A 27,306-nucleotide genomic window follows, 5' to 3' on the forward strand; every position below is an offset into this window, starting at 1 on the left:
TGGGAGATGAGAAAGAATATCCTTGTTAATACTGCACTCAAGCAGAAGGATATATTTTGTGCAATTTATGAAATATGGGGTAAAAAGTATTGAAGACCTAAGAATGCCACTGCTACATAACAAGTGAGCTGATGCTCAGAGCCACAACCTGAGAAACAGGGAATGAAACGAAGTACTGTCAGCTTAAGAAATGACAGAGCTACCATGAATAAACTACAGTGTAAATAGTTTCAACTGCTTAGGCTCAGTATCCTTTGATCTCAAAAGATAAAGAAGGGAGACAAAGTAGTATGCTTTTCCGTCAAACCGTGTATCATATTACATCATTCTAGTACTCTCTTCACCACATCCCAGAGCACTGGTAAGTAGAAAAAAATCGTAAAACATCCGAAGATTTTATTAAAAAAAATAGTTTGGTCATACTGATAATAAGTTGTTGATTCCTTTTAACATGACCCTAATATAAGTGAAGGGCTATTTAAAGATAACACGTAACACATTTCACATTTTAGTGAAAAAAAAACATACAACCAAAACTGCATGGTAGATGTCAACAATATTGAAGAGCATCATTAAGAAAGATCTTTTGTCATCACAAGGGAACAAGCTTGTAGGATGAACTGCAGATTTTCATTAGATATATTATTTGTCATACAAATGATCCTGTGAAAATAATGGCAACGTCCTTATCTTCTGAAAAGAAGGAATACCTAAAGGCTCTGTGAAGCAGAGTGACATGGTTTTGGACAGTGATCAAGAAGATGATAATGATGAATATAAGTGATTTTGATTGACTTGATACCTGAGTCATTACTTGTAACTTCATAGATCTGATGGATTTGTACCTAGAGGTACAATACAGGTATACAGTGTCAAAGAGAGAGTATGTATGTGGATAAATTAAAAGAAGCAGAAGTTAAGACTTCTGAGGTGCTGAAATTCAGTAGTGGTATATGAGGAAGATGAAGGAAAAGGTATTTGATAGGACAAGGAAGAAAAGGGGAAAACTTGCTTCATATTCTGAAAGGTTATCAATAGAGTCAGCTTTACCAATACTGGCATTCCAAGGGATGTCTTTTCTAGGATTCATTAACAACACTGCTTCTTTGAAGACATATGATATGTGGTAAATATTTAAATATGAGAAATCTACATAGTTTCTCAATCAGTTATTTATACAGTGGCCTTGAATACATTTATGTTCTGTTCCCTTCATCTTATACTCCATTCAAAATCCAAATTTAGAGAAAATAAATTGTATTAAATCTATAACATTATAGTAAAATGCTTTTAGGCTTACATGCATGATATGGCTCAGGTCATCTAACTTGGTAAAATAAATAGGAATTTCAAGAGACTTTTGAATTTTCTGTTTGCTCAGCATTTTATAATAGTTAACAACGGCAATTCAAATAAATCACACAGAAAAAAGCCATTTAAGAAAAGGAAAGCATATTACATGCTCTTTAATGTGATGTAATGCATTACATGCATTGGGTAAGATATGAAGTTAAAAAAAATAAAAATCACTACATATATTGGTAGGACATTTTCTGAATAAAGAACTGAAAACAGCAATTAAAATAGTTTCAGAAATGCATGTCATATAGCGTCAGTCTTAAGGCAAGTTTTCAAATAGCACAAATCATCCTCAAGCATTTGACCTTACTGGAACTGTATCTATCCATATGAGGAACAGATACATACTGAGGCTTCAGGTCTGCTTCACTTCATAGGTAAGTTTACCACTGATATGTTCTGTAACAGTTTATAAAGTTCCAGATAAAGGAGTATATGATATTCTAAGATACACAAGTATAACATGAAAAATACTTGAAGTCAATAATGTTACCATAGACATCAAATTATGTAGTTATGGAAATCACCATAACCTTACTTTAATCCTTCCCCCGAAAGCTACCTTTTCTGCTCCAAAGCTCTTTCCTCTGATTATAAAATATTTTTGTGATGTAGAATGTGAAATAAAAAGACCAGCAATGGCAAGTCAGCCATTAGGAATATAGCTAGATAACTATTAACAATGCTTAACAGTCAATAGGTCAATGAAGGATATTTAGGAACTGTAATATAACTATATAGCTCTAAAGAAGAATCCAAATGTATATTCATATTCTATTCCAATGATTTCTCTTTCTGGGAGGTTATTATTGATACTCACCTTTTCACCAACACCTCCAACAGAACCAATTGAGCCAGGTGGTCCTTGAGGACCCTAAATAATAAAAGATATTAGTTATCCCAAATATAGTTATCCACAGCATAGTGCTTATAACTGAATTACTGAGAGAACAAAAAATATGTTAATTCTTACATCAGCTCCATTAGGACCCTGGGGACCTCTTGGACCTGGAGGGCCAGGTGGACCCTGTATCAATGAGAAAATTTTATACAGTTACATTCATAATGGGGCTTATTTGACCAATGAAAAATAATATGCTTGATCCCTATAGGGATTTTAATCTTTGTACTGCTACAGAAATGGCAAAGCTAGACTGCTGCCCATTACATAAGCTCACAATGTGACAGGGGATCCAGGCTATGTGTATATAGTACCTGAGCTGGAAAAGATCAGGTGCTTAGGACACCTGAGGATTGGTGCTCTGCACTGTATTTTCTCTGCAGGTTACCTGCATACCCATTGCACTGTGCAGTGACTCTGGAGCATTTTATATTGCTGGTAACAGCTATGGTGCCTACAGACGGGCAATAATAAAGCATCCAGGCTCGGCATAGGGTTTTGGAGGAAAATGTATAATAGGTAGCTTGCATTTCAGTCAGGAATTCTGTCAACAGTATAAACTCAAGATAATCCAGAGAAACAGAGTGAACATGGCCAAAGACTCTTTACCATCTTCTGGCCTGCAATCCCCTGCAGCTAGGGTACCCTGTCCTGAAAAGCATCTCCAAACACTCTGGTGCAGTGGTCTCTCCTTTTAGTTGTTCTTTCCTGAACCTGCTTGCCATTGTTCTGTCTCAGACACACACAGCATCTGCTTTGCTACCTAGTCTTTTATTTTCTTAAGTTACTTAAATCTTGATACAAAAGATGAGGAGATAGATGTGGGAAAACAAAGTAAATGACAGAGTGAGTTTCTGTTACACAAAATTTTTCATACACATGCACCAAATTCAGGAGCAGCTTTTCAAATTGTGAGCTACAGAGAGAAGACAGGAATACATGGATGGTATTTATGTCCTCCAGAGTGAGCAACAGGGAATAAGTCTTACCATTGGGCCCACATCTCCATTTTCACCCTTTTCACCTGGTGGGCCAGGCAGACCCTAAAACATGAGGAAGAGAAAACTATTAGAAGGGTACCTGGAATGATGAGTTATAAATCAATATGAAACAATATAAATCAGATCTACAAGTGAAACTTGGAGAGAAGAGGAGGCGAGGGGAGGGGAGAGGAACAGGAAAAGGAAAAGGAAAAGGAAGGGGAAGGGGAAGGGGAAGGGGAAGGGGAAGGGGAAGGGGAAGGGAAGGGGAAAGGAAGGGGAAGGGAAGGGGAAAGGAAAGGAAAGGAAAGGAAAGGGAAAAAGAAAGGGTTTTTTTTGGGGAAAAAAAAGGCAAATCAACAACAAAACCAAATAAAAAACTGACACAGAAATGCTGGGGTGGGTGACTGACTTTAAAAACACTGCCATCATTATCCAGACCCCAGATGGGCATCTGGATAATTTGATTTGATTTATGATATGATGCATATATATATAAACATGATCAGTGCAGCACAATGAAGTGGTATGCAAGGATGTCTAAGCTACCTGAATACTGCTTTAGTAAGGTGTCTGCAACTGCTTTAATAAGTTGTCCAGTGGAGGTAATAAATCCTGCTGAGAGGCATTGCATTGGGTTATACAAACATATTCTTAGAAGCAAACTGTCCAAGTTTGACTACTAACAAACACCAAGAAAAGGAACTGTAGCTGATGCTTATCATAGAATTACAGAATAGTTTGGGGTTGGAAGGGACCTTCAAAGCTCATCTAGTCCAACCCCCCTGCAATGAGCAGGGACATCTTCACCTAGAGCAGGCTGCCCAGAACCACATGCAGCATGACCTTGAATGTCTCCAGGCATGGTGTATCAACCACCTCTCTGGACAACCTGTGCCAGTGTTTTATCACCCTCATTGTAAAGCGTTTTTATCTCATGTCCAGCCTGAATCGCCCTCTTTTAGTTTAAACCCATCACCCCTCATCCTGTCGCCACAGGCCCTGCTGAAAAGTCTCTCCCTATCTTTCTGATAGGCCCGTTTTAAGAACTGAAATGCTGCAATAAGGTCTCCCTGATCTGAAATCTAGTACAATATTACCACAGCCAGAAGCACTATCACCACTAAGCTGGGAATTCCTAAAAGTAGGATGAAAGCTTGGCTTCTATAAAAAGCAGATCCCTTGAATCTGAGTCAACAGCATTACACTGACTTACACTACATTAAGATCTGGTTCTAAGTTTTACTACTTTCTAACTTATTTCATGTTTACTTTTGGTAATATTGTAATAATTCAGCAAGTGAAATTTGAATTGACTTAAACCTTTTCCTTCACTGTGAGGCGTTTTAAATAACAAATTTGTAGCTAATTGTTCTAAAGTGTGATTAGAGGAGAAGCCTAGACCTGGACAACATGACTAGTCTTCAGAGAGCTGATATTCAGAGAAAAAAATCCCACCTCAAACAAACTAGATCTTCCAGCTGCGAACAGTCCACTCAATTCTACCCCATGCACATAGAAAGATAAATGTCTTTCTTAAAAAGTTGAATGCTTTGTCCATTATGATTCATGCTCATGCTAATCCTAAACAGCTCGTTCAACTGTTTGCAGAGGAGGTATTTATAAACCTTTGAAGGCAATTAAATATTTACTTGAAATTTCTGTCAAAAAGACTTTCCAAAACTATTTGGTGAACTCCTATTTCAACCTTGAAAAAATCCCACTAATTTCACTGAATACATATTTCATGCATTATTGGACATAGTATTTTCAATTCCTTTTGGCAAGAAGCAATTGAGGTGTTTTATACTCAAAATTGAAGTAAAAATTGACATAAATTGACTATAAAATAACCTAGGCCCATAGGGTTTTTCAGCTATTCTTTACTTTCAACTCCTTTTGTTAGGAATTTCCCTATTTTTAGAAATACTAACAAAACTAAATAGCAAGGAAATTCAAAATTAAGGTAATCAATATTCAAAATTACCGATGTTCAATTTTATGAACAAAAATACTTTTTACTTAATATCCAATGTAGGTAATATCAATCGAATTTAACTGAGCTGTGATACAGTTACTGTACAATATTATCTATAAGACAGAGAAAGTTGTTACTCCCCAACAGTTCATAATTACCATGAGAACTGGATTACTGAATAGAAGAAACTCCTGATTTCTCAAAGAAACTCTTTGATTTCTCAAAGGTACTTCAATACCATTAGCAAATAAGGGCTCTCAGTCCAGGAACCAACATAGTCAAATTAAAACCTTAACCAGAGAAATAAAATTCCTCATTTAACATATTCAATTTGTGGAAGTCTCAAACCAATTGTTTATTACATTTATGTAGCTTAGTGCTCATTAAACTTAAAATATGAAGGTGGACTTTACTGAAAAACATTAATTGAAATAGTATTGTAGAGCTGAGAAAAACAACAAGAATAATTTTATTTCACTCTCTTTAAAATAGTAAAAAACTTCACAGTTCATAATAAAATTTAGGAATAACTTTTTGGAGATAAGATTTCTGAAAATAAAGACATTCTCCTTTTCAAAAGCAATATGAGTCTGTGTAAGACATGTTGGTGCAGTAATGAACTATTTAGAGCAGCCTGAGAGGGGACCTCATCATGCAGATCAATAGCTCAAAGGCAGGTGCCAGGAAGATGGTGCCAGACTCTCTCGAGTGGTGCCTAGTGACAGGACAAGCAGCAATGGCCATAAACTAACACACAACAAGTTTCACCTCGACACGAGGAAGAACTTCTTTGTGCTGAGGGTGTCACAGCACCGGCCCAGGCTGCCCAGGGGTGTTGTGTGCTCTCCCTCTCTGGAGACATTCGAACCAGCCTGGGAATGTTCCTGTACGCCCTGCTCTGGGTGGCTCTGCCTTGGCAGGGGATTGGACTGAGTGATCTACAGAGGTCCCTTCCAACACTAATAATTAGTCTGTGATTTTTCCATGAAGATATGAAGGTTTGCAACATTTTATGTACTTCATTGTAAGTTTTGTGAGCTGCATTACATAATAGAATTTAAAAAATGATAGGTTTAGGTTTCCATTTTTTATGATTCATATTACAGCTTAATGCATGGATTAGAAATAGCTTCAAAGTGTTCTGTGCTCTAATGTTAATTACATGGAAGTTAATCGAAGGCTCTAAATGTCTTGTTCTTTGTTTTGTTATAATTAAGCAAGTACAATTTTTTTGAAAAAGCAAAATTTTTCAACTGTAATTCTCTGGATGCACCACTGAGAAGCCTACATTTTACTGTACGCTTGCTTTGTGGTTTTTGACTCAATATAACAATTTGAACAGGAAGAAACATGAAACTATAGGAACCTGCCAGTGATGGCAGTAGTGTGTAAGCATCATGGAGCTCTGCTAATCTTTCTGAACACAAGTGTCTGTGATGGTATCACTGAGAAAACACTATGCTGCCAATACCTACTGTGAAAACACAGTAAATGACAAGGACATCCAAACTTTTCTTTAACATGTGTATCTCCAGTAAAAAGAGGTGCTCTTAGTGAAGCAGAAACTGTCAGACTCTAAAATGAATGAATAATTGAATGAAATTCTAAAGCCTATGGTAGCCAGGAGTTCAGAACATTCTACCAACCTATCTCCTTCAGCATTTAATCTGCTATTTATGCATGAACTGTATGAATATGGGATATTTCAGTTCTTATTAACTGATGCTATCATTTATTTAATAGAAGACAATACTCAGTTTCTGAAAGAATCAGGGTGCTAACAGGTGGAGGGTAAATAATAAAGGAATTTACCTGTAAACCAATAGGGCCTGGAGGGCCAGGGAATCCTCGAGGACCTTCATCACCTTTTTGCCCAAACATCCCTTGCTGACCTCTTGGGCCTGGCTCTCCATCACCTCCCTATTAGGAAACAGTGAAAAGCAAAAATATTGTAGATTTGATAATAACAGAAAAAGCTCCATGGAAATCAGTGGAAAACAACAGCAAGCAGGTTCAGAATCATGCTGATATCTTTACAAATGCATCTACACCACCTTGACTGAATGAAGTCTGTTATATAAATAAAATACCAGCAAAATATGTCCTGGTTTAATGTAGGTCAAATAATACTGCATGTCTCACAAAGATTTTTCCTGAATACCTCTTCTCTTTCACATCTGCATAAATTTTGTAGCATCTGAATACCTACATATTAGTGAGTAGGATATAGTTCTACCAATCTTCATGGTACCTTCAAGAATTCAAAACCTTCTAAATAATGATAAAAAGCAATGCACCTGGTATCAGGTGGATTTTAGTTTTAAATGCATCTGGTACCAAGGTGATTTTACCACTGGCTGTTATACAAACCATCAACCAAGTTCACTGAAAGGACAGTCCCATTCACTATTTACACTACTTCATTTTTAATAATTCCATCAAATTACTACGCTGCAGTAACAGAATAACAGCTATGAAGAATAGAGCAATAGAATAACACCTATGCAGGCTTACTTACAATAGACAACTGCATGTAAGTGGACAATGACAGAACTGTGATTTAATAAATGCCGGGGTAAGGAGGAGCAGTTACAAGAACTTCAGAGATGAGTTAATGCAAGACTGGTGTTTGCTCTAAGCTACTTACAGCTATACCAGGGGCACCAACAGGACCCTGGAGACCTGGTGGACCTGGAGGACCCTGCAACAAACAAACATCCAAAAGCTAGTGATTATGGCATCTGAAATGAGATTAAAAGCAAATACAGAGACAACCCTATTTTCATGATCAAGGTCTATTAAAAGCATCTCTACATTTATTCATAGAGAATGTAGCATTATTTACAAGTCTCTTCCATTCAGTACAATCACTATTTGTTTATCTCTCAAAAACTCAGATTTGCACATCTATAACAGACTTAATACCGGCATTTATGGAAAGCACATTTGTAATGTTTCAGAATATTTACAACAGATTCCCATGCAAACATGAATAAAATGAAAATGATTTTTTTTTCACAATTAAAAATAACAGACTTTTCAATTAATTTGTGTAGAACAATCTATATTGAAATTGAATGCTTATTTGGACTGATAAAAAGTGAAGCTAAGGAAGCAAAAAACCTTACAGCTGGCAAGGGCTGAATTCTAGTCTGCTATTTCAGATGGCAAGAAAATTGTCTGCAGTTTCTTGGCTGGGAATTTAGTGCAAAATGATCCTTGGATTTTAAAAACTTGCTAGGGCTAAAATTGGATTATTTTACCCTTTATAGGGAGATTAGGAAAAGGAACTTCTTAAATCTTATAGTCTTATTTCTTTCTTTTCATTCTATGTAGGTTTTAGAGTATCTAAAAAGTATCTATTATTTTCTAGGGAGAGTGAAGTGTCAGGCTATGTATTCCTTCACTTTTATATTTTTCTTGTCGCATATATGACGGCAATAGAGGAAGCAAAGGCTTTTTATCCTCTATGGTGAAACTAAATGAAAGGAGTCCTAGGAATGCTCCTAGTGACTGGAAGGGGGATTGTTACCATGAGAATGGGAATTAGCAAAATCAGAACAGAATATTCCTACACTCTGCAGAATGCTTCTACCTGCTCCTTTATTTTTCAGGACCCAGAAAGAGATCTACACATTTTTAATCACATTTAAATACTCATTTTGATATAAAGTATCATTGAAAGGTACTTTGCAATTGATTAATAAGAAGTTATTTGGAGACATGGCTAGACTCTTTTTGTCCATTACTGTGGAAGGCAAATGGAGGGGGAATGATCAGAATCATCAGGAGAGACTATTTAGCTAATGAAGGCTCCTGTGACTGTGGAGGTTTTAAAACTCAGGATAGAATGTATATCAACAATAAAATTGTGCTGTCCTTTTTCTTCAGAATCTTCCAGAGGCCTTTCTCCCTACCCCAATATCTATCAGCATGTTTAAAGGAAAGGAGATTTGAAATAAACACATTCTGGAATTGCCAGGGTTAAATTACTCTAATTGAGGACAAACAAGATTCAATACACTTGACCTGAAATGCGGTAACATTCACTTCAACTAAGCAGGCCTGAACACTGAATCCTGTATTTTAAGAAAAACATTAAATGCCTCAGACCTTGAGACTGAAAATACAGGATATCCTCTCGAAAGGATTTTGCTGCAGACACTTTACCTGTAAAGCAGATCACCCAAGTTCAACTGTAACCGTTATTTTTCTCCTTCTTAGTAGCTGGTGCAGTGCTGTGTTTCAGCTTTAGTCTGAAAACAATGCTGACAACCCACTGATGTTTTAGTTGTTGCTCAGTAGCACTTACCCCAGCCAAGGCCTTTTCAGTCTCATGCTCTGCCATGAGGAGGGGCATGGGAAGCCGGAAGGAAGCAGACACAGGACACCTGACCAAACTAGCCAAAGAGGTATTGCATACCACAGCACGTCATGTCCAGTATAGAAACTGGGGGGAGTTACCCAGAAGGCCCAGATCGTTGCTCGAGTTGGGCTGGGTATCAGCTGGCGCGTGGTGAGCAGTTGTATTAGGCATCACTTGTGTTTATTGTTTTTTTTTTCCTTTCCCCTTATAGTTTTGTATTCTCTCCCTTTGTTATTTCCCTTACTAGTAGTAGTAGTACCGGTTTTGTATTACACTTTAGTTATTGGACTGTTACTAGAAATTATTTAGTTATTGGACTTATCTCAGCCTGTGACGTTTACATTTTTTTGATTCTCCTCCCCATGCCACCAGGAGCAGAAGGGGAAAGAGGGGAGGGAGGGAGTGAGCAGCTGCATGGTTCTGAGTTACTGGCTGGGCTTAAGCCATGACAGCAGATCTGCTGGAACATGCCCAAATGAATTAGTACTCATGATGGGAATTGTAGTCACAGTCTAATGCTCAGTATAACTAGCTGGTCTGCTAAAATAGTCTGAAAGAGGAATGTGCAGCATGTGTTTCTTCTCCATTTCTCTAATGCAGAAGCATCTCTAACGAAGAGGCATGTCAGAGGGAAAAATAAAAGGATATGCATTTGATCACATGCAAAGCCCGAAGTGAAACTGGACCATGACCTGCTTCATATGCTTCTTCTGCCCTTTCCTTTAAACACCAGAAGTTATCATGTACATAGGGCCTGTACTGTTAATGAACCTCTTTAGATGGACAGGGAGGAGCTGAATGTATCTTTATGCATCCCACAGCTGGTTTACAACTATAAGAGCAAATAGATTAAGACTGATTTTCAGCTAACTGGGAAAAAGTCCAGAGCTTTAAAACTAACTTCTAAAATGTCTTAATTTGATAAATTAATTTTACCAAGTTAACCAAAGCATTCAAGATCAGAATATCATAGAATCACAGAATGGTTTAGGCTGGAAGAGGCCTTAAAGCTCATCAGCTCCAATCCCCTGCCATGGGTAGGGACACCTTCCACTAGAGCAGGTTGCTCCAAGCCCCTGTGTCCAACATGGCCTTGAACAATGCCAGGGATGGGGTAGCCACAGCTTTTCTGGGCACACTGTGCCAGCGCCTCAGCACCCTCACATGGAAGAGCTTCTGCCCAATGTCTAATCTAGATCTATCCTTCAAAAGCTTAAAGTCATTCCCTCTTACCGTATCCTTACGTGCCCTTGTCAAAATTCCCTATCCAGATATAGGCCCCCTTTAGGCACTGGAGCTGCTCTAAGGACTTCCCTTAAGGAGTCTTCTCCAGGCTGAACCAGCCCAGCTCTCTCAGCCTGGCTCCAGAGCAGAGCTGCTCCAGCCCTCGCAGCAGCTCTGTGGCCCCCCCTGGACTCACTCCAGAAGCTCCATATCCCTCTGGTGTTGCAGGCCCCAGAGCTGAATGCATTTCTCCACGTGGAGTCTCCCCAGAGTGCAGCAGAGGGGCAGGCTCCCCTCCCTGAGCTCCTGCTCACGCTCTGGGGGTGCAGCCCAGCACATGTGGGGGTTCTGGTCTCAAGCGCACAGTGAAGCTGGGTCGTGGGCAGCTTCTCCTCACACAGCACCCCCAAGTCCTTCTCCTCAGGGCTGCTCCATCCGGTCTCCCCCAGCCCTTAGGTGTGCTTGGGACTGACCCGGCCCAGGTGCTGGAGCAATTTTAGTCTGGACTGGAAGTTGCTTCAGACTTGGTCATACGTATGTTCCTTGGAAAACTGGGGTTTATAACAGAAGTGTTCTCTCATCCATATATATAATATTACATTATTTGTGTTAATAGGGCATAACAAATAATTTATTATAGCACTTGTGATCTGATCTAATGAAATAAGGTTGTGAAAAGTACATGGATTCTGCACTGGCAACTGTAAAAGTCTCTCATATAAATAACTGGAATGAAAAAGCTTATCTTTAAAAATAAAAAAGCTTGTCTTTTTTTTGCATATTCTATTAACACATTTTTTTTCTATGAAATTATCTTAAACCTGCAATTAGCTTGAATTTTTATGTATCCTCCTATAGAACATCATCTGATTATGTGTAAGCCATAAATTTGGTTTTTAGAAGCAATCTACTTTTATGATACTAAGTCATTAATGATAATAACCACACAGTGTTTTCAAGACAATAAATATGCTTAGATATGAATATCCCAATATTGAACTCTGAGCTTTGCTAAATGTGAATATTGATGAAATATAGTAATAATAAAAAAAATCTTTCTGCAATTACTCCTGCATTATTTCTTATGGAAAATTACTGAACTAAAATGCCAGTTTATCTTGAAATTGAAGAGAAGTAAAAACAAACCTTTTCTGACTTTTGGGGAAAGAAAAAAATCAAATAGAAAAAAAGTGCCTTGTTTTATTCTTTCTAGCTTAAAATTTTACAGTAGAAAAAGCTGATTTGTATCTTTCTGGCTTCAATTAATAGAGGCAGTGCTTGAACTTTCGAAGTAATTTTGAATTTCATCTGAGGTCGTGAAATGTTGCAATCAGTTAAGTGTGCTTTCTACGAATTAGGTATTCTTTACAAATTTTAAAACTCTATTAGTAGGTTTCTCTATTGAGTCTTCATATTCTTCATCATTATGCCTAAGAAGCTAAAGCTGGGCATGTTCACACAATCCAGTCAGTGAAGTTAACTTAATCGCAGTAAAAGAATGTATGTGTATTCCTTGTCTCTTCCAGTTCGCATGCAGAATGGATGAATTAAAATTATATAGGAAGGAATGTATTTTACCTAGCTATATTTTAATGATTCTGTAAGCTCAAGGAATGCGAGAAATACTAAATACAGGCATGGCTCTAGGACTACAAACCTCTAGTGTTTCATTAAAAATTCACCTTATTTTGAAGACACGTTTTTGAAGTGTGTCTTTGTTTCTATTTAGTGATGTAGCAAGACTACCTGTATACTTCATGCATGAATACTTTCTATTTATGAAGAACGTAACAGATGCAGGATTTCGCTACTCACGTTTTCTCCCTTGTCGCCTTTACTACCTTTCTGACCTGGTTCACCAATTTCACCCTGTAATGGAAAGTTAAAAATTAAACTTCTTGTTTAAAATGGTCTCCTTCACACCTAGCTGAAGTCAATGTAACAGTATCTTTAAATGTCCCCTTTGGTATGATTCTTCCTTTTTTTATGCTGCTGCTTTAAGTGTGAAGGTCTAAAGGGGGCAATTCGTCATCGATCAATAGTATGTCATATTAATCCAGGTATTGATTGCTATATTCAAAGGGCAACAAGACCTGGCTTTGAAGTATAGTCCTACTGAGCTCTAAATAAAGGAAATTGTGCTCCTGATGTCACCTTCAGTATGAACTTATAATGAAAGCACCCTGATTTACAGACTCATCTAACTGTATGCGACCGAACAACTACTTCTCACTGAAGTGTACAGTATTTCGAAACTTCAAAATTATTCAAATCACCGGGAAAAATATGTTTTCTTTATACAATACTAACAGATAATTAAATCACAGAAAATACTCCCTGTGGGATAAATAACACACATGCATCATAAAAATGAACCTCAAAATCATTACCTTTACCTTATGCTAACAGAACAGTGCAGGACTGAACAAACATGCAAGATGATCCTGAAAGGTGCTATATCCTAAATTCTGCCAGAAGTCAGCAGAATATCTCTGCTGTGAACATATTATATTGATACCCTCAACCTATTCAGTGATTCCAAATCACTATATGCTACTGAGAATATTTTATTTTACTCATATTTTATTTTACTCATTCAGCAAATAAAGTTTCTAAAATAAGCAAGAATTAATTTTGTCATCATCTGCCTTGATTTGTTTTGCCACACTTTCATCCTTGTTTCTTTGCCAGGATAAATGTTAGTCTTGAACACAAATCCCAGTGTCCCATGGCATCTGCTCCTCAGGCATCTGATTATAGAAGGGTTTTTCATTTTTTTTTGCAGTAGGCAGAAGGAGTATGGGGGAGGCAGGGTTAAGAGTTGTTTCGTTGTTGTATTTACGGTGAGAAAAGCTACAGAGAACTTTACTGACAGATCTCACAGATGCACTAATACAAATTCTAATGATTCACCTTGTCACCATCTTCTCCAGGAGAACCACTAGGACCAGCAGGACCAGGAAGTCCAACGGGACCCTGTACTCCATCACGCCCAGCGGGACCTTGAGGACCTTTTTCACCCTGGTTTTCAAGAAAAAGAAGTGATCCACCATTATCACAGGAGAGTAATGGAGATTTCAGTACAGGGAGTCGTACTACCACTAAAAAATAATAGGAAAAGAGAAACAGAAAGGAAACTGTAACAGGAAGAGAATGCATCAGAAAATTATACTAAATAATAACGGAAGCCAATGACAAATACACGTCTACACTAATACAGAGTGGCTGGGTACAAAGTTTTAATGAAAGAATGATTTCACAGACTTTTATATCCATTCCCTGCTGTGATAATAACAGGCTTAACCCTGCCTGGGTGTTACAGGTTAGGACAATAAACATTTTACTATTTACTTAATTGTAAATGTAAAAGGACTAGATCAGGTATTCTGAGGATATGTTTAACAGGCAAATACTGGAGTGGGTAAGAGTAACATCCTTAAATGAAATGTCTGTGCTGTAATAGTTTTATGTGACTCTGTGATTACTTACAGGAGCACCCTTCTCTCCTGCAGGGCCTGGAGGACCCTGAGGTCCAGGACGACCTGGTAGACCAATTGGCCCAGCAGTGCCCGCTGCTCCACGTTCCCCTGGTGAACCCTGGAAAGAAAGAAGACAGTGCAAGATAATTCGATACAAGCCTGATAACTGCTGGTGGTTTTCATGACTCGGGTCAACAGAGAAGACAATCTATTATTCACTGAGATTCCATCTGGTAGAAGGATACGCATTCAGCATGTGTGCAAGTAAATAAAAAAGCTGGAAGAACTCACCTGAAGTTCATACTCAATAGTTCTTATTCAGTGCTACTTGGGTTTTTTTCACCCCTTCCTGTATTCATCATAATAGAAGTGTGCTTCAGCCTGTTTTCAAGAATGTTTTCCCTTCTGTTTCCAAAATACACTGCCATACAACTTTGATGAAAGAATATTCACCATATTAAAATACAGAACTAACCCTCACCACAACCCAAATTTTTAGTCAGGTTTCCTGCTGAACACTGCTGTGACGGTCAAGTCACCTGTGTAAAAATCTACTGAAGTATGACTCATCTGATGTGTTACACAGAGGACACTTGAATGTACAGGGATCTTTAGCTTAGCACAGAAGTTAAAAACCTAATATTGCAAATTCAAAGGGGAAATAGAGATGTCATATATGGGAAAAAATTGAACTGTGTATTTTAGAATATATTTTTATGGACAATAATAGATAGGAAAAGCCTCAATAAGCCTCACTTTTAAATGAGTCATACCACTGTCATCACTTCATTCCTTTCTACCTGGAACTACCAAAACATCCATAAATGAAAATTTAGTTTCTACATTCCCTCTCAGTTCTTTCACTTGAAGCAGTGTAGGGCTTATGGCTGTTCCATAAAGAGCCAACCTTTCCTTTAAATATGTCAATCTGCCACAGAACCAAGCTCCATAACCATTTATCATTTGAGCCGTGCCTTTATGATTTCTTCTGGATTAAGCTAACTAGACAAAATCAAGAGAATATCTCTCTCTACATATATGCCTATATATATAGGTATATACAGTATGCCTATATGGAGAGAATTTAGGTATATAGGGTATACCTGAAATGGAAAGAATGACTCTGTATATTTATATACCTGTCTATACTCTGTAGATATGTAAAAATCTGCACGCCTCTAAAAAAAAAAAAAAAAGAGGTACCTAGGGTGGACTCGTTTTTTCCTCTCCTTACACTTTCTAAGAGTACAGATGGCATATGCTGTTATGTAGTGCTGAAGGGGAAAAAGGAAATGAAAACAAGGTGCTCTGGTATTAAAAAATCTTCCTAAAAGGATAGAAAGGAAGAGGTAACAGTACAGATTAGAACTTCTACTCAAATAAAAGGAATTTCAGAATCAAAAAGTTAAATTTTGGCCTACCCATATTTGTTTATCAGTTAGTTAAAAGCCACAATGTGGAGTGCTGATTTTAAATCATTTCAGCAAGCTGGGTTAATTTCCAAATAGTGATCTACCAATAAAGTCCTCTGTAACACACAACCAAAGATATGGACACCTGTTTGGAGGCACATTATGGAAAGAAAACAACCACGAGGAAAAAACATTTACACTTGAATTCCTAATACCTCCTTGATCACACAGGCAAATTCTGACCAAGTGTGATATGAATTCCTGACAGCAGAGTGGAAAACTTCCTGTGCCTTGACAGAGGTTAACTGCCATCTAATCTGCTTCTTCCTATGTCTCCACAAGAGCCAGCATGTGCAGGGAGACAGAAGCATGATGCTCTCCTGAGTACAGGCAGAGTATGGAGAATGACAGAGCTTCTTTGTGTTTTTTTACACCATCACTGGCCAACAACTCTGACAGGAAATCCAGTTTTGCTAGTCCTCATACTTCCTGAGGATTCAAGATGCTGTACATCCTTCCTGTGCCCTGCAGATAGGAGAGCATGGGAACAAAGACAGTGGGGTATTCTGTTCCATTATATTCTGCATGGGAGCTAGCCTTGTGCTTGAAAGTCTAATGGGAAAAAAAAAAAAAATTAATAACAGCAACAGAATTAACCTTGAAATCTGTGGGCTCACTGAAAACTGAGAAGCAAAGAGAGCTGTACTCTCATCTGTATTTCTGTATTTTCACACTTTGGCAGCATCTTTGGGTTCTGTGTTTCAAATAATTCACCATTTTTGCATCAATAGAGCACTGCTGAAGTTTTGTTTACTGTACAGTAATATTTCTCTAGCTTTTCAGCTTGACACCTACAAGACAGTTTGTAACACCTTAAAGTAACTGGTAATTTCACATTTCAGCTGTCACACTGGAAGTGGAGTGATACTTGGAATCTTTTATAATAGGTGGTGTAGCTGGAGGCCCTGAACAGACAAGTTTTTATTTCATGTTTAAGAATGATCAAATTTGCTGGCTCTTGTAACACTGGAATTTTAAGATGCTTTCATTTATGAGGGCCCAAGTTTTTACTTTTAATCATGATGAACTCTTCTTGGACTGACCATAAGAAAGGGCTTTTCCCTTCAGGTAACAGTGGCAGAAGAGAACGATGAATGGTTGCTGCAAATATTTTTGCAAATTAACTCAGTAAAATCTGATTTTGTGTGAGTGTTCAACAAATATTATTTGTGCAGGAATCACAGATGCCTTTATCCTTCCAAGTGTTGGTCTATTTATTTATTTAGGTCAGGGTGGATGCCTAAGTTTTAGTCCTATTTCTGTTGGTTTAGTTTCTAAGACTTCAGTGAATTCAATAGGAAAAATGCCGTACCCTGCAGATATGCTACCAGGGTCTCTGATCTTGTCATGTCTTGTAAGCTAAACAAATTTAGGCCACCTCCTCAGTAGGATGCAAGAATAGAGAGGAAAAAAATCTAAATAAGTCATAGATTTTTTCTGTATCAGACAGCAGACACTAACAGTGGCCATAATTTCTAGTTCAACTTTTCATCTCTATCTTTGCATCATTTTTATTTGTTATGCTTAAAATCAACATGAGTTATGAACAGAAACTATACCTTCTGTTTTCAAGGATCCTCTCATGTCTTTGTGAGAATGGCCTCTGATCAAAGTAGAACACTTTAAATTACAGTGACAACTCATACAAGCATTTTAGGCAGCTTCTTAAGTCTGTTCTATTTTTCAAAGTTTATTACCCTTTATTGCCTCTCTGTCCCACTCTGAAACAATCCTGTTATATTACTAAACTCCTTGTTAAGCTGTGGTCTTGCAGGGGTACCCACAGTCTTGAATCTATTTGTTAATTAAAACATAATGGAAGTGTCATGCTTTCTCTTGCATTTCTCTTATACAGACTAAACTCATTAGTAACCATGTTTTTTCTCACTTTTTGTGAGGAGATATGTAACTATAGCTATTGTATATACTACATAGTAGAAGCAATACTTTTCACTGATTAACAAACTGTCTAACAAGCAAAGATTCTCATGAATGAAAAATGTTATCAAAGAGAGGAAGATTAGTGCTAGATAACTCAGTGCTGATAATTGGGTAGCCTACAGCTGGCTTATTCAGAGACCAATTTAGGCATCCTATTCCAAATAAACTAATGAAAAATGACTGCTTGACATTCCAAAGAGTTTTCTCTCATTAGCATTCAGCATTCCACACAGTAGTATGAGAAGGGGAGAAAACAAACAGAAGACAAAAATAGCACATAAAAGAGAACTGTTAAAAAAAAAACCAAACACCCCCCCCCCCAAAACCCAATATAACACAACAAACACACACACACACAAAAAAACAAACCACCAAAATGAAACCAAAAAAAACACAAAAAAAACCCCATTGCTTTGTAGTACATTCATGCATCTCCTTCTTTTGTTCAAATTCCTCTAAACACAGTAATTGGCATGCACAGTATTTGGAGCGGTCATTTGTTTGGTATGCTTGCAGATGCATGCACTAGCCAAAAAAGTTTGTAATTGGCTATATATGCTAGTTAGAAGCAATTGGTATTGACAGAGAATTGGAGGAAAATGATCCAGTGGCATGAGTTCTTTTCCTATTATAAATAAATGGCAAATGAAGACTCCATTATAATGACACTCCTGTGTCTATCCTCTGTTGGCTAAAAATAGATGGGAAAATATTTTAGGACTATTTGATGCTCACGGTCTGCTATGAGATACTGTGAAAGAACCCCAAGCTATTGTGGTTTAATTGTTGTCCTCACAGATTCACAGAAACCCAGTATGAAGGGCATCTCTGCACCTTTTTTGGTCTGAAAAACAATTTCAATATAACAAGTTAGTAATTAAAGATGAAATAGGAAACAAATCCTACTGAAGACTTCTGGAGTACTCACAGGGCAGCTTGGTGCTCTTTGTGGCCCAAGGGGCACTGCTTGTGCTATAGTGAACTCAAGGTATACTTCAAAAACAATGAACTGTTTACCCTTCAAACTCTCTTTCCACTCTGCTTACAATTCCTGCTATCACTACATCATTTCTCAAAGACTGGGAAAACAGTATGCAAAAAATTCTGAGCTTCCTAAGTGAACCTTTCTATGACTATGTTTACCTTAGCAGGAACTGTGGCCCCAACAGCAATGGCCTTATAAAGTGAAGAAGCTGTTGGTACTGGGCTCCTGACATCCATACTCTGTATTTCTGGACTATACTGCAAATAATTTGTCTGGCACTGAACTCCCATTATCTAGTGGGTATTAGAAGTGATCCTGGAATTTCTCTTCCATTTAGTTTCTCATTAATGGAATACTGATCATGAGCTCCAAGAGAGCTCCATGATCTGAACCAAAGGATGGTAAATGGGGATGATTGAGACATTCACCTCAAAAAGGCTCTCATGTTTTGAACTAAAATATCAAACTATACACACCCCATTATAGAATTCAAAAAACACGGACCATCTGAATTTAAATTCAGAAACACCTCACAAACTTATGTGATGCATATTAATGACAAACTGTGATAGTAGTGGTACAACTACTATGTGGGCATCCTGCCTGGAAAAGTGGGGTGTGTTAAATGTCAAGTACACTTGATGTCAAGTACATTTGTGCTGTCTGGTTTGTGCATGCTCAGAAGAGTTCTGGTTCACTGCACCTGAACTATCTGCTTGAGAGGTCGGTACAGCCTTAAGGCCTCCTTCAAAAAAATCCAGACATGACCTTTAGATTGAAGAAATTGTTCTGGTCTATGCTTTCTTGATTTTGATTCATCTTTTCTTCTAACAGATGGGGTGGCATGGTCTCCCAGCTAGCTTCCATTCCATTCCATTCCATTCCATTCCATTCCATTCCATTCCATTCCATTCCATTCCATTCCACCCCATCCCATTCCATTCCCAGATACCCTATTTTAGTGCCTTTCAGGAATGTATACATACTGCATGGTGTTAAGGAGAACTGTAAAGCAAAAATGCAAGTTCTCAATTTAAAGAATAACAGCTTAAAGGCATTATGAATTAAATAATTAATTTTAAGAATTTGACTACCAAGTATTAAGAAATAAAGAAGTAAAGCTTAAAAGTGCGCTACAGCAGATCTTTTCCAATAGTGTAGAAAAAAATCCAAAACCAAGAACCTTATACTATGGTTTGGGTTTTTCTTCCTCATTTCATGCATTCCTATCTCAATATGATTCGCAGGGACAGAAGAGAGCTTTACTGTTGAAATACACAGAATTGCATCACTTTTTTGTCTAACGGGAATAGCTGTGCTGATATTTTTTTTTACTACAATTGCACTGAATGAAAGAAATAAGTTGACAAGATGACTGTCAAAATCTACACAATTGACATTTGGGAATAACTGTACCATGTTTTGAATACCAGTGCATCCTTGTAAAACTTGCATAAAAAAATCACAACAGAGAACAGGCAAATTAAGCATACCCTACTTCAAATACTTCCAGCAGATGACTATCAGAAACTGAAGTGAAAAAGGCAGCAGAGGTATAAATAAAAGTTGAAACAAGAAACAAGAACCTAAATGTAAAAAAACTCTTGAGCACATGACCATCTAGGAAATGCCTAGTCACACCGTCCAAGGGAGAATAATTTACTGTTTTGAGGAATGAGTACATATCACTGCTTTTCCATCATAATCAGAAAGAAAAAACCATAACTACAAAAAGGTGGCAAATACATTTTTATGCCTATGTTGAGCTTAAAATACTGAGAGGGAATATTACTGAATGACATGATTTTACATAGCTGTTATTAGCCAAGCAAACATAACTTTTAATGGTTTCACTGATCCTTACTATAAGTATGCTTCACTCAGGAAGTAATGTCAAGATAAAGTCTTGAAAGCAATGGATGGTTTTGATCATCATATCTTCTAAAACTCTAAAGCAATCGTATAATGCATCATTTCTTTTCAAATTCATGAAATGATATTGTTAATAAGCCATTCTTATATTCTTGCATGATCTATTTTCCCACGGATTTCTATGGAAGATTTCGAGTTGCATGTTACTATTTTCCAAAATAAGATTTTTTTTTTTACAGTGCTCATTATACTTTACCAAAATTCTTAAGCTTGCTCTACAATTTCCCCCTTTTACTGCAGAATCTAAACTTTTTGCTCTGGCAAAAATAATCATCCCCAAGTCATTCTCTGTACCAAATTTAAAGCACTTCAAAACAGTATTAAGATCTGTTCTCTTCTTTAAATATGTTGAGATCTCCAAACTCTGAGTGAACAATCTCAACAGATTCTGAGAGGACTGTCTTCAAACTTTTTTGGGATTGTTTTTTGTTGGTTTTTTTGGTTTGCTTTTTTTTTTTTTAAGATATCAAATAAGTAAGAAACTGTAAAACAGTGGTGGAAAGAAATAGGCTGGGTGACATTTCCCAATCATCCAGAAATTACTAAAGAAGAGGAGAATATTTATCAGTTTTATTCTTTATGGCTGGAAAGTTTGGCTATCCAAATCTAAACAAAACCAATCTGTTTCACAATGAGTTAAAAAGAATCAAACCTTACACATAGGCCGGTATATGGTTCCGAATATTAGATGCCGTAGTAAGGATGCAAATGTAGTGGATGCACATATTTAAAAGCTAGCTTATGCAACTGCACAACACCAGCAGTATTTTTTAACATTATGCGGGTCAACTGCATACGTGAACTGCACTTCACAAAGGAACAAAGACATACTGGGTTTATGTGGCAAGATTTGGGGGGTGGGAGGACGGGCTGCAAGGGTGACTTCTGTGAGAAGATGCGATAAGCTTCCCCTGTGTCCAATACCAATGGTCAATGCCAGCTGGCTCCGAGATGGACCAGCTGCTGGCCAAGGCCAACCCTATCAGTGACAGTGGTCATGCCTCTGGGATAACATAGTTAAGAAGGAGGGAAAAAAAGAAAGATTGGGCAAGACCAATTGCAATCAGAGAGAGGAGTGAGAATGCGTGAGACATACAACCCTGCAGACACCAAGGCGAGTGAAGAAAGCGGGGAGGAAGCACCAGAGCAGAAATTCCCTGAAGCCTGTGGGCAAAGACCATGGAGAGTCAGGCTGTCCCCCTGCAGCTCATGGAGGTTAATTGTGGAGTGGGTATCCACCTGCAGCCTGGGGAGGTTACAAGGGAGATGATATCCACCTGCAGCCCATGGAGGTTAACAAGGGGGCAGGCATCCATCTGCAGCCCATGGAGGACCCCATGCCAGAGCAGGCTGGTGCCCAAAGGAGGCTATGACCCAGTGGGAAGCCTGTTTTGGAGGAAGCTCCTGGATTATCCTTGTCCTGTGGCCCTGCGGGCAAAGGAGCCCATACTGGAGCAGGCTTGCTGGCAGGAGCTGTGACCCCACACGGAAACCATGCTGGAGCAGTCTGTTACTCAAGGGCTGCACCCTGTGGAAGGGACCCACACTGGAACAGATCATGAAGAACTGCAGCACATGGGCAGGACCCCTGTGGGAGAAGTTCCTGGAAGACTGTCTGCTGTGGGTGTCATCCCATTCTGGAGCAGGGGAAGAGCATGAGAAGAAAGGAACAGCAGACAGAATGTGTGTTGAACACAACCCCCATTCCTTGTCCCCCTGTGCCATTTTGGGGGAAGAAATGGAGAATTTGGGAACAAAGTTCAGCCTGGGAAGAAGGGAGGGGTGTGGGGATGGTGTTTTTAAGATCTGTTTTTATTTCTCATTCTCCTCCTCTGACTTGATCAGTAATAAGTTAAATTCATTTCCCCAAGTCAAGTCTGTTTTGCCTGTAAGGGTAATTGCTGAGCGATCTCCCTGTCTTTATCTTAACTCATGAGCCTTTTGTTGTATTCTTTCTCCTCCCATCCAGGTAAGAAGAGGAACTGGTAGAGCAGCTTGGTCGGCACCTGGTGTGCAGTCAAGTAAACCCACCACAACAGCATGAATCCACTATTGACTATCCATAGATTTTCCACTATGGAAGACCTCTTTCATCTCAATAAGGAGTTAGTGCCAAGTACTGAGCAACAAATAAATCCCATACCTCCTGCTAGCAGAAGGCTTCAGAAGTTCATAACCTTCACACTCCTTGAATGTTTGTTAGTGTGTAACTAGTAGAAAATAATTATTGATCACTTCAAATTACATCTATCTGCTGGTTTACAGACTGTGTTGATGAAAACATCACAGCATGTAAAGAAGAAAAAAGGTTACTACATAATACTGTTTCTATTTCCATAAAGTTATTATGTTTACTTACAAGTGGACCAGGTGGGCCTTGTGGGCCTTCCCCTCCTTTCAAACCAGCTGGACCCTAAAAAAATGAAAAAAAGGGGGAAAAAAAAGCTTTTCTCTCACACTGGAAAGTTCAAGGGTTATTTCTGCAATACATAAACAGAAGAATGTAGAAATCCAAAGACAAGAAACTGAATAAATGTGTTTTTACTTATATAGCCAATGATACTTAACAATGTGGGATGCTTGATGTTTGTTCTCCTATTATATTCCATGAAAATAAAGAGTTAATCCATTGATTTCTTGTATTTAGAAACATCATGTCAATTGTTCTAGCTTACATCATACCTGAGCACCTGGAAGGCCTCTCTCTCCAGGGAAACCGCGAAGACCTGCTGGTCCATCTTTCCCAGGAATGCCTTGAGGGCCTGGGTCACCCTTAGAAACATATTACATTTTGATTAAAAGAATGTTTAAAATGCTTATAGTAGTCATTAAATGAATGATGAAAATGAAATACCAGATCCTAGTTATAGTAATGACAAAAAAGATTATGCCTGCACCAATTCACCCAATACAATAGTCTGTCACTATGGTTAAATTAAAAATACAGTATTAGTTATACAATATAAATAGTGACAATCACCGTAATCCATAAAAATGTTTAAAGATACATTCATTAAAAACTGACAATGCTCACTAAAAATATAAGATTAAAAATTACTACGTAACAACTAAGATAAGCAGCATTTGTCTTGTGCCACAATGGTGGCCAAACAGTAAGGGGTTAAATTTGCCTTTTAGCTAGTAGTAAACCTCCTACTTTAAATTACAATGTCCACAACAATGCCTTAGTATGAACATGTCATTACTATGTATTTCTACTACATTACCATGCATAGTGTGCTGGTTTTGGATGGATACCTGTTTTTCTTTTTTCATGGCAGCTAGTATGGGGCTGTGGTTTGGATTTGTGCTGAAAAGTGTTGCAAACACAGGGGTGTTTCCCTTACTGCAGTGCTTAGACAGAGCCAAAGCCTTTTCTACTTCTCACACCTGCCACAAGCAAGCAGGCTGATGGATGCACAAGGAGCTGGGAGAGGACACAGCTGACCCCAACTGACCCAAGGGATATTCCATACCGTATGGTATCATGCTCAGCATATAAAGCTGGGGGAAGAAGGAAGGAGGGCATGTGGCATGTTATGGCATTTTCCTTCTCAAGTTATGCATGATGGAGCCCTGCTTTCCTGGGGATGGCTGAACACCTGCCTCTCATTACGAAGAAGTGAATTAATTCCTTGTTTTGCTTTGCTTGTGTGCATGGCTTTTGCTTTACTTATTAAACTGTCTTTACCTCAAGCTGTGAGTTTTTTCCCTTTTACTCTTCTGATTGTCTCCCCCATCCCTGTGTGATGGGCTTAAGTTGCCAGCTGGAATTAAACCTTGACATATATGTAAACTGTTTTTTTATGACAAAAATACATATTACTGGCTCAAGGGAATTCTTATTATTTCAGTGTAAGCAGACACAGCTCCAAAACTGGAATTCTCCAGTCTTCAAAATCTCTCTAGGTGAAATGTACCAACTGTGATATTATACTGTATGTTCTGATTTTATTCTGCATGTTCTGCAAGATGATTTAAAATATGAGACTGTCAGCAATTTACCTGTCCCTTCCAATTTGTTTCCCAAAGCAACATCATACCTTAGCACCTTCTTTTCCTGCAGCACCTGGGAGGCCTTGTTCACCTGGTGGACCAGGAGGACCTGGATGACCTCTTTCACCAATTGGGCCAGTCTCACCAGTAGGACCCTAAGCACAAAAGTAAAAAGTCAGTCATCTCAAGGTAATGCATGTCTTGGGGGTGGAAGGTGGGGAGGAGCAGATTCTTAACATCCAGCTGCTATGAGTATCCGTTACAAAATAGTATTACCATTGGTTAGCATACATTCCTCACCCTTCCCTCTAGGCAAAGCTGACTTACAAAGTATCTTTGTCCTATAAAATAAACCTTGAACTGCATTCTGCCTGCAGACACATCTGTACAGCTTCCAAAGAGTAAAATGCCATCCTTGCTCCTTAAGCAATGAAGCCGTAAAACACAGTGTGCATCCATGTATAGGGGGAGGTTACAAAAAGGACACAGGAAGGAAATGCACTATGCTTGTCTTGAAACACTATCTGTACTGTTGTTTTTCTGAGTAATATGAATTGGAATGTGGAAATGTTGAAAGATATCTCTTCAGATTCACTAACTGAAAATTTTCACTAAAAAAAAAATTACCTAAAAAAGCTCATGCAATCCAAATGCTTGATTTTGTTACAAATAATGCAGTTTTGACAGTGAATCTATCCACAGTCTAAAAGTGACTGAAGTTTGGCCTCTGACAAGAAAGTCACAGAGAATCATAAAATCATAGACTGGTTTGAGTTGTAAAAGACCTTAAGATCATTTAGTTCCAATGCCCTGCCATGGGCAGGGACACATCACACTAGACTAATGTCACCCAGGGCTCTGTCCAACCCGGCCTTGAACAATGCCAGGGATGGAGCATTTACTACTTCTTTGGGGGCAACCCGTTCTAGTGCTTCACCACCCTTGCAGTAAAGAACTTCTTCCTTAGATCTGACCTGAACTTTCCCTGTTTCAGTTTGAGCCCATCACCCCTTGTCCTATCGCTACAGTCCCTGATGAAGGGTCCCTCTCCAGCATCCTTGTAGCCCCCTTCAGACACTGGAAGCTGCTCTGAGGTCTCCACGCAGCTTCTCTTCTCCAGGCTGAACAGCCCCAGTGTTCTCAGCCTGTCTTCATACAGGATGTGCTCCAGCCCATGACCATCCTCATGGCCTCCTCTGGACTTCCTCCAACAGCATCTTGTCCTTCTTACGTTGATGACACCAGAACTGCACACAGTGCTGCAAATGGGGTCTCACGAGAGCAGAGTAAAGGGGCAGGATCACGTCCTTTGACCCGCTGCTCATGCTACGTGAACATGTCATTTTCTTCTTTCTAAACTATTTCATGGTAGACAACTCTGCCTCCTTGAGTTCTCATGAAAAAAAAATACAAAATGGAGGTGGAAAGGTAACCGCATCATTTGTATATTTCATGGAATCACTGAAGAGTATTAAGTACACCTTTCTAAAATTGTTATGCAGCATTTGTTACAAAAGTTAATACAACCATCAATATAGTTCTTTTAATACACCAGTAGCAAGTGCCTTAGCCATAATATAACCATTAAACGTTGGACTTGTTAAGTTGCTATGAAATTGAATGATGTACCTGAGGCCCAACAACACCACCAGGACCAGGAGGACCAGTTTTTCCTTGAAAACCCTGTGAAATAATTACAAAACACTACGTTACCAAGGACAAGATATAGAAGAGAGTAATTCTTGTCTGTGTTGAATAGGAAAAAGAGAAATTCCACATCACACAATCCTTCTCTTCAGAATGTAACAATGAGAAATTATTTGTTCTTGTGTATTTTTTGAAGTGAAACACTGATTAATCTTTCTTATCTCTATCAGTCTGAATCTGTCTGAGGTGACACAAAAGTAAAAAATCCTGTCAATTTTACAGATATCTATAGGTGAACTTCATGAGGTGAGTCTGAATGCATAAATGATGCTGCTAAAAGACAGCTGAAAATCCATTTGTACATTTACACATTATGAGTCATAAAGCCAGACATACAAATTCTTTTTAAGGAAAGACACAGACAGTGGATTAAATTGGAGAGGCATTAAAGATAAAGGGGAGGTTAGACAGAAAGAAAATGAAAAGAAACAGAGACAAAGATGAAGATTATACAGATATGGTAAAAAAAGCAGCATGAGTGCCACAAAAAAGAATCAAGTTAATGAGAAACTGATATGATGACAAAAACTGGGAAGCAGAGAGGAGAAATGTAATGTTTTGGGGACAGTTTTTCACCACACTGGCCAATTTTATAGAATTTGTATTTTCTCATCAGCGGCTCCTGACTTCAGTCCAAAACTTGTCAATAAGCTGAGTGACTACCTCACTTGATAGTACTGTTTAATGTATCTTTGAAACATGCTAAATTATTTCTTTCAAATACTGGAAGTGTGTTGCTGCATCAAGTTAGGAGAGTGCATTCACTGCTGTATCACAGCTGGGGTTCCATGTAGTATACCGTGCCTAACAGCCTCTATCTGCCTCCTACTCTGCTCACCTATGTAATAAAAGGTGTCATCTGGCCCATATTCCTTACAAACATTGAGCCCTGCTCAGCAATCCTCTGGGCAGTCTCAATGACAGCTGCCCCATTACACCAGATGCGGTTTAAGCTTTTTCTAACCTTCCCCAATCTGATTCTCCTC

The 27,306-nt window shown here is 38.4% G+C and overlaps 1 protein-coding gene and 2 long non-coding RNA genes across 10 annotated transcripts in view; 2 read left to right on the forward strand and 1 right to left on the reverse strand.

The window, feature by feature from the left end:
- The window catches only part of LOC134157295 (uncharacterized), a 107,078-nt gene extending 84,112 nt beyond the window's left edge, over positions 1 to 22,966 (forward strand). The window contains exons 2-4 of one of the 2 annotated variants that reach the window (XR_009962267.1): positions 13,742 to 14,229; positions 14,321 to 14,551; positions 22,587 to 22,966. This is a non-coding gene — a long non-coding RNA (uncharacterized LOC134157295). Of the gene's footprint in view, positions 1 to 13,741; positions 14,230 to 14,320; positions 14,576 to 22,586 lie in introns of those variants that run through there. The other variant, XR_009962266.1, reaches the window with a different exon arrangement.
- COL11A1 (collagen type XI alpha 1 chain) overlaps positions 1 to 27,306 on the reverse strand; it is a 156,263-nt gene that overhangs the window by 28,853 nt on the left and 100,104 nt on the right. For all 7 annotated transcript variants that reach the window (XM_062606099.1, XM_062606098.1, XM_062606101.1 and 4 more), the window contains 12 exons: positions 26,243 to 26,296; positions 24,661 to 24,768; positions 23,300 to 23,389; positions 22,977 to 23,030; positions 14,298 to 14,405; positions 13,722 to 13,829; positions 12,624 to 12,677; positions 7,866 to 7,919; positions 7,031 to 7,138; positions 3,250 to 3,303; positions 2,333 to 2,386; positions 2,180 to 2,233 (listed from right to left, as the gene is read on the reverse strand). In XM_062606099.1, coding sequence (XP_062462083.1) covers positions 2,180 to 2,233; positions 2,333 to 2,386; positions 3,250 to 3,303; positions 7,031 to 7,138; positions 7,866 to 7,919; positions 12,624 to 12,677; positions 13,722 to 13,829; positions 14,298 to 14,405; positions 22,977 to 23,030; positions 23,300 to 23,389; positions 24,661 to 24,768; positions 26,243 to 26,296 — 900 coding nt within the window. The remainder of the gene's footprint in view (positions 1 to 2,179; positions 2,234 to 2,332; positions 2,387 to 3,249; positions 3,304 to 7,030; positions 7,139 to 7,865; positions 7,920 to 12,623; positions 12,678 to 13,721; positions 13,830 to 14,297; positions 14,406 to 22,976; positions 23,031 to 23,299; positions 23,390 to 24,660; positions 24,769 to 26,242; positions 26,297 to 27,306) is intronic.
- Positions 21,060 to 22,487, forward strand: LOC134157296 (uncharacterized). The gene is made up of 2 exons (XR_009962268.1): positions 21,060 to 21,909; positions 21,949 to 22,487. It is a non-coding gene; the product is annotated as an uncharacterized LOC134157296 (long non-coding RNA).

This window comes from Pezoporus occidentalis, unplaced genomic scaffold, assembly GCF_034315485.1.
Source record: "Pezoporus occidentalis ecotype Australia unplaced genomic scaffold, CSIRO_AGI_Poc_V1 ctg94, whole genome shotgun sequence".
NCBI classification, from domain to species: Eukaryota; Metazoa; Chordata; class Aves; order Psittaciformes; family Psittacidae; genus Pezoporus; species Pezoporus occidentalis.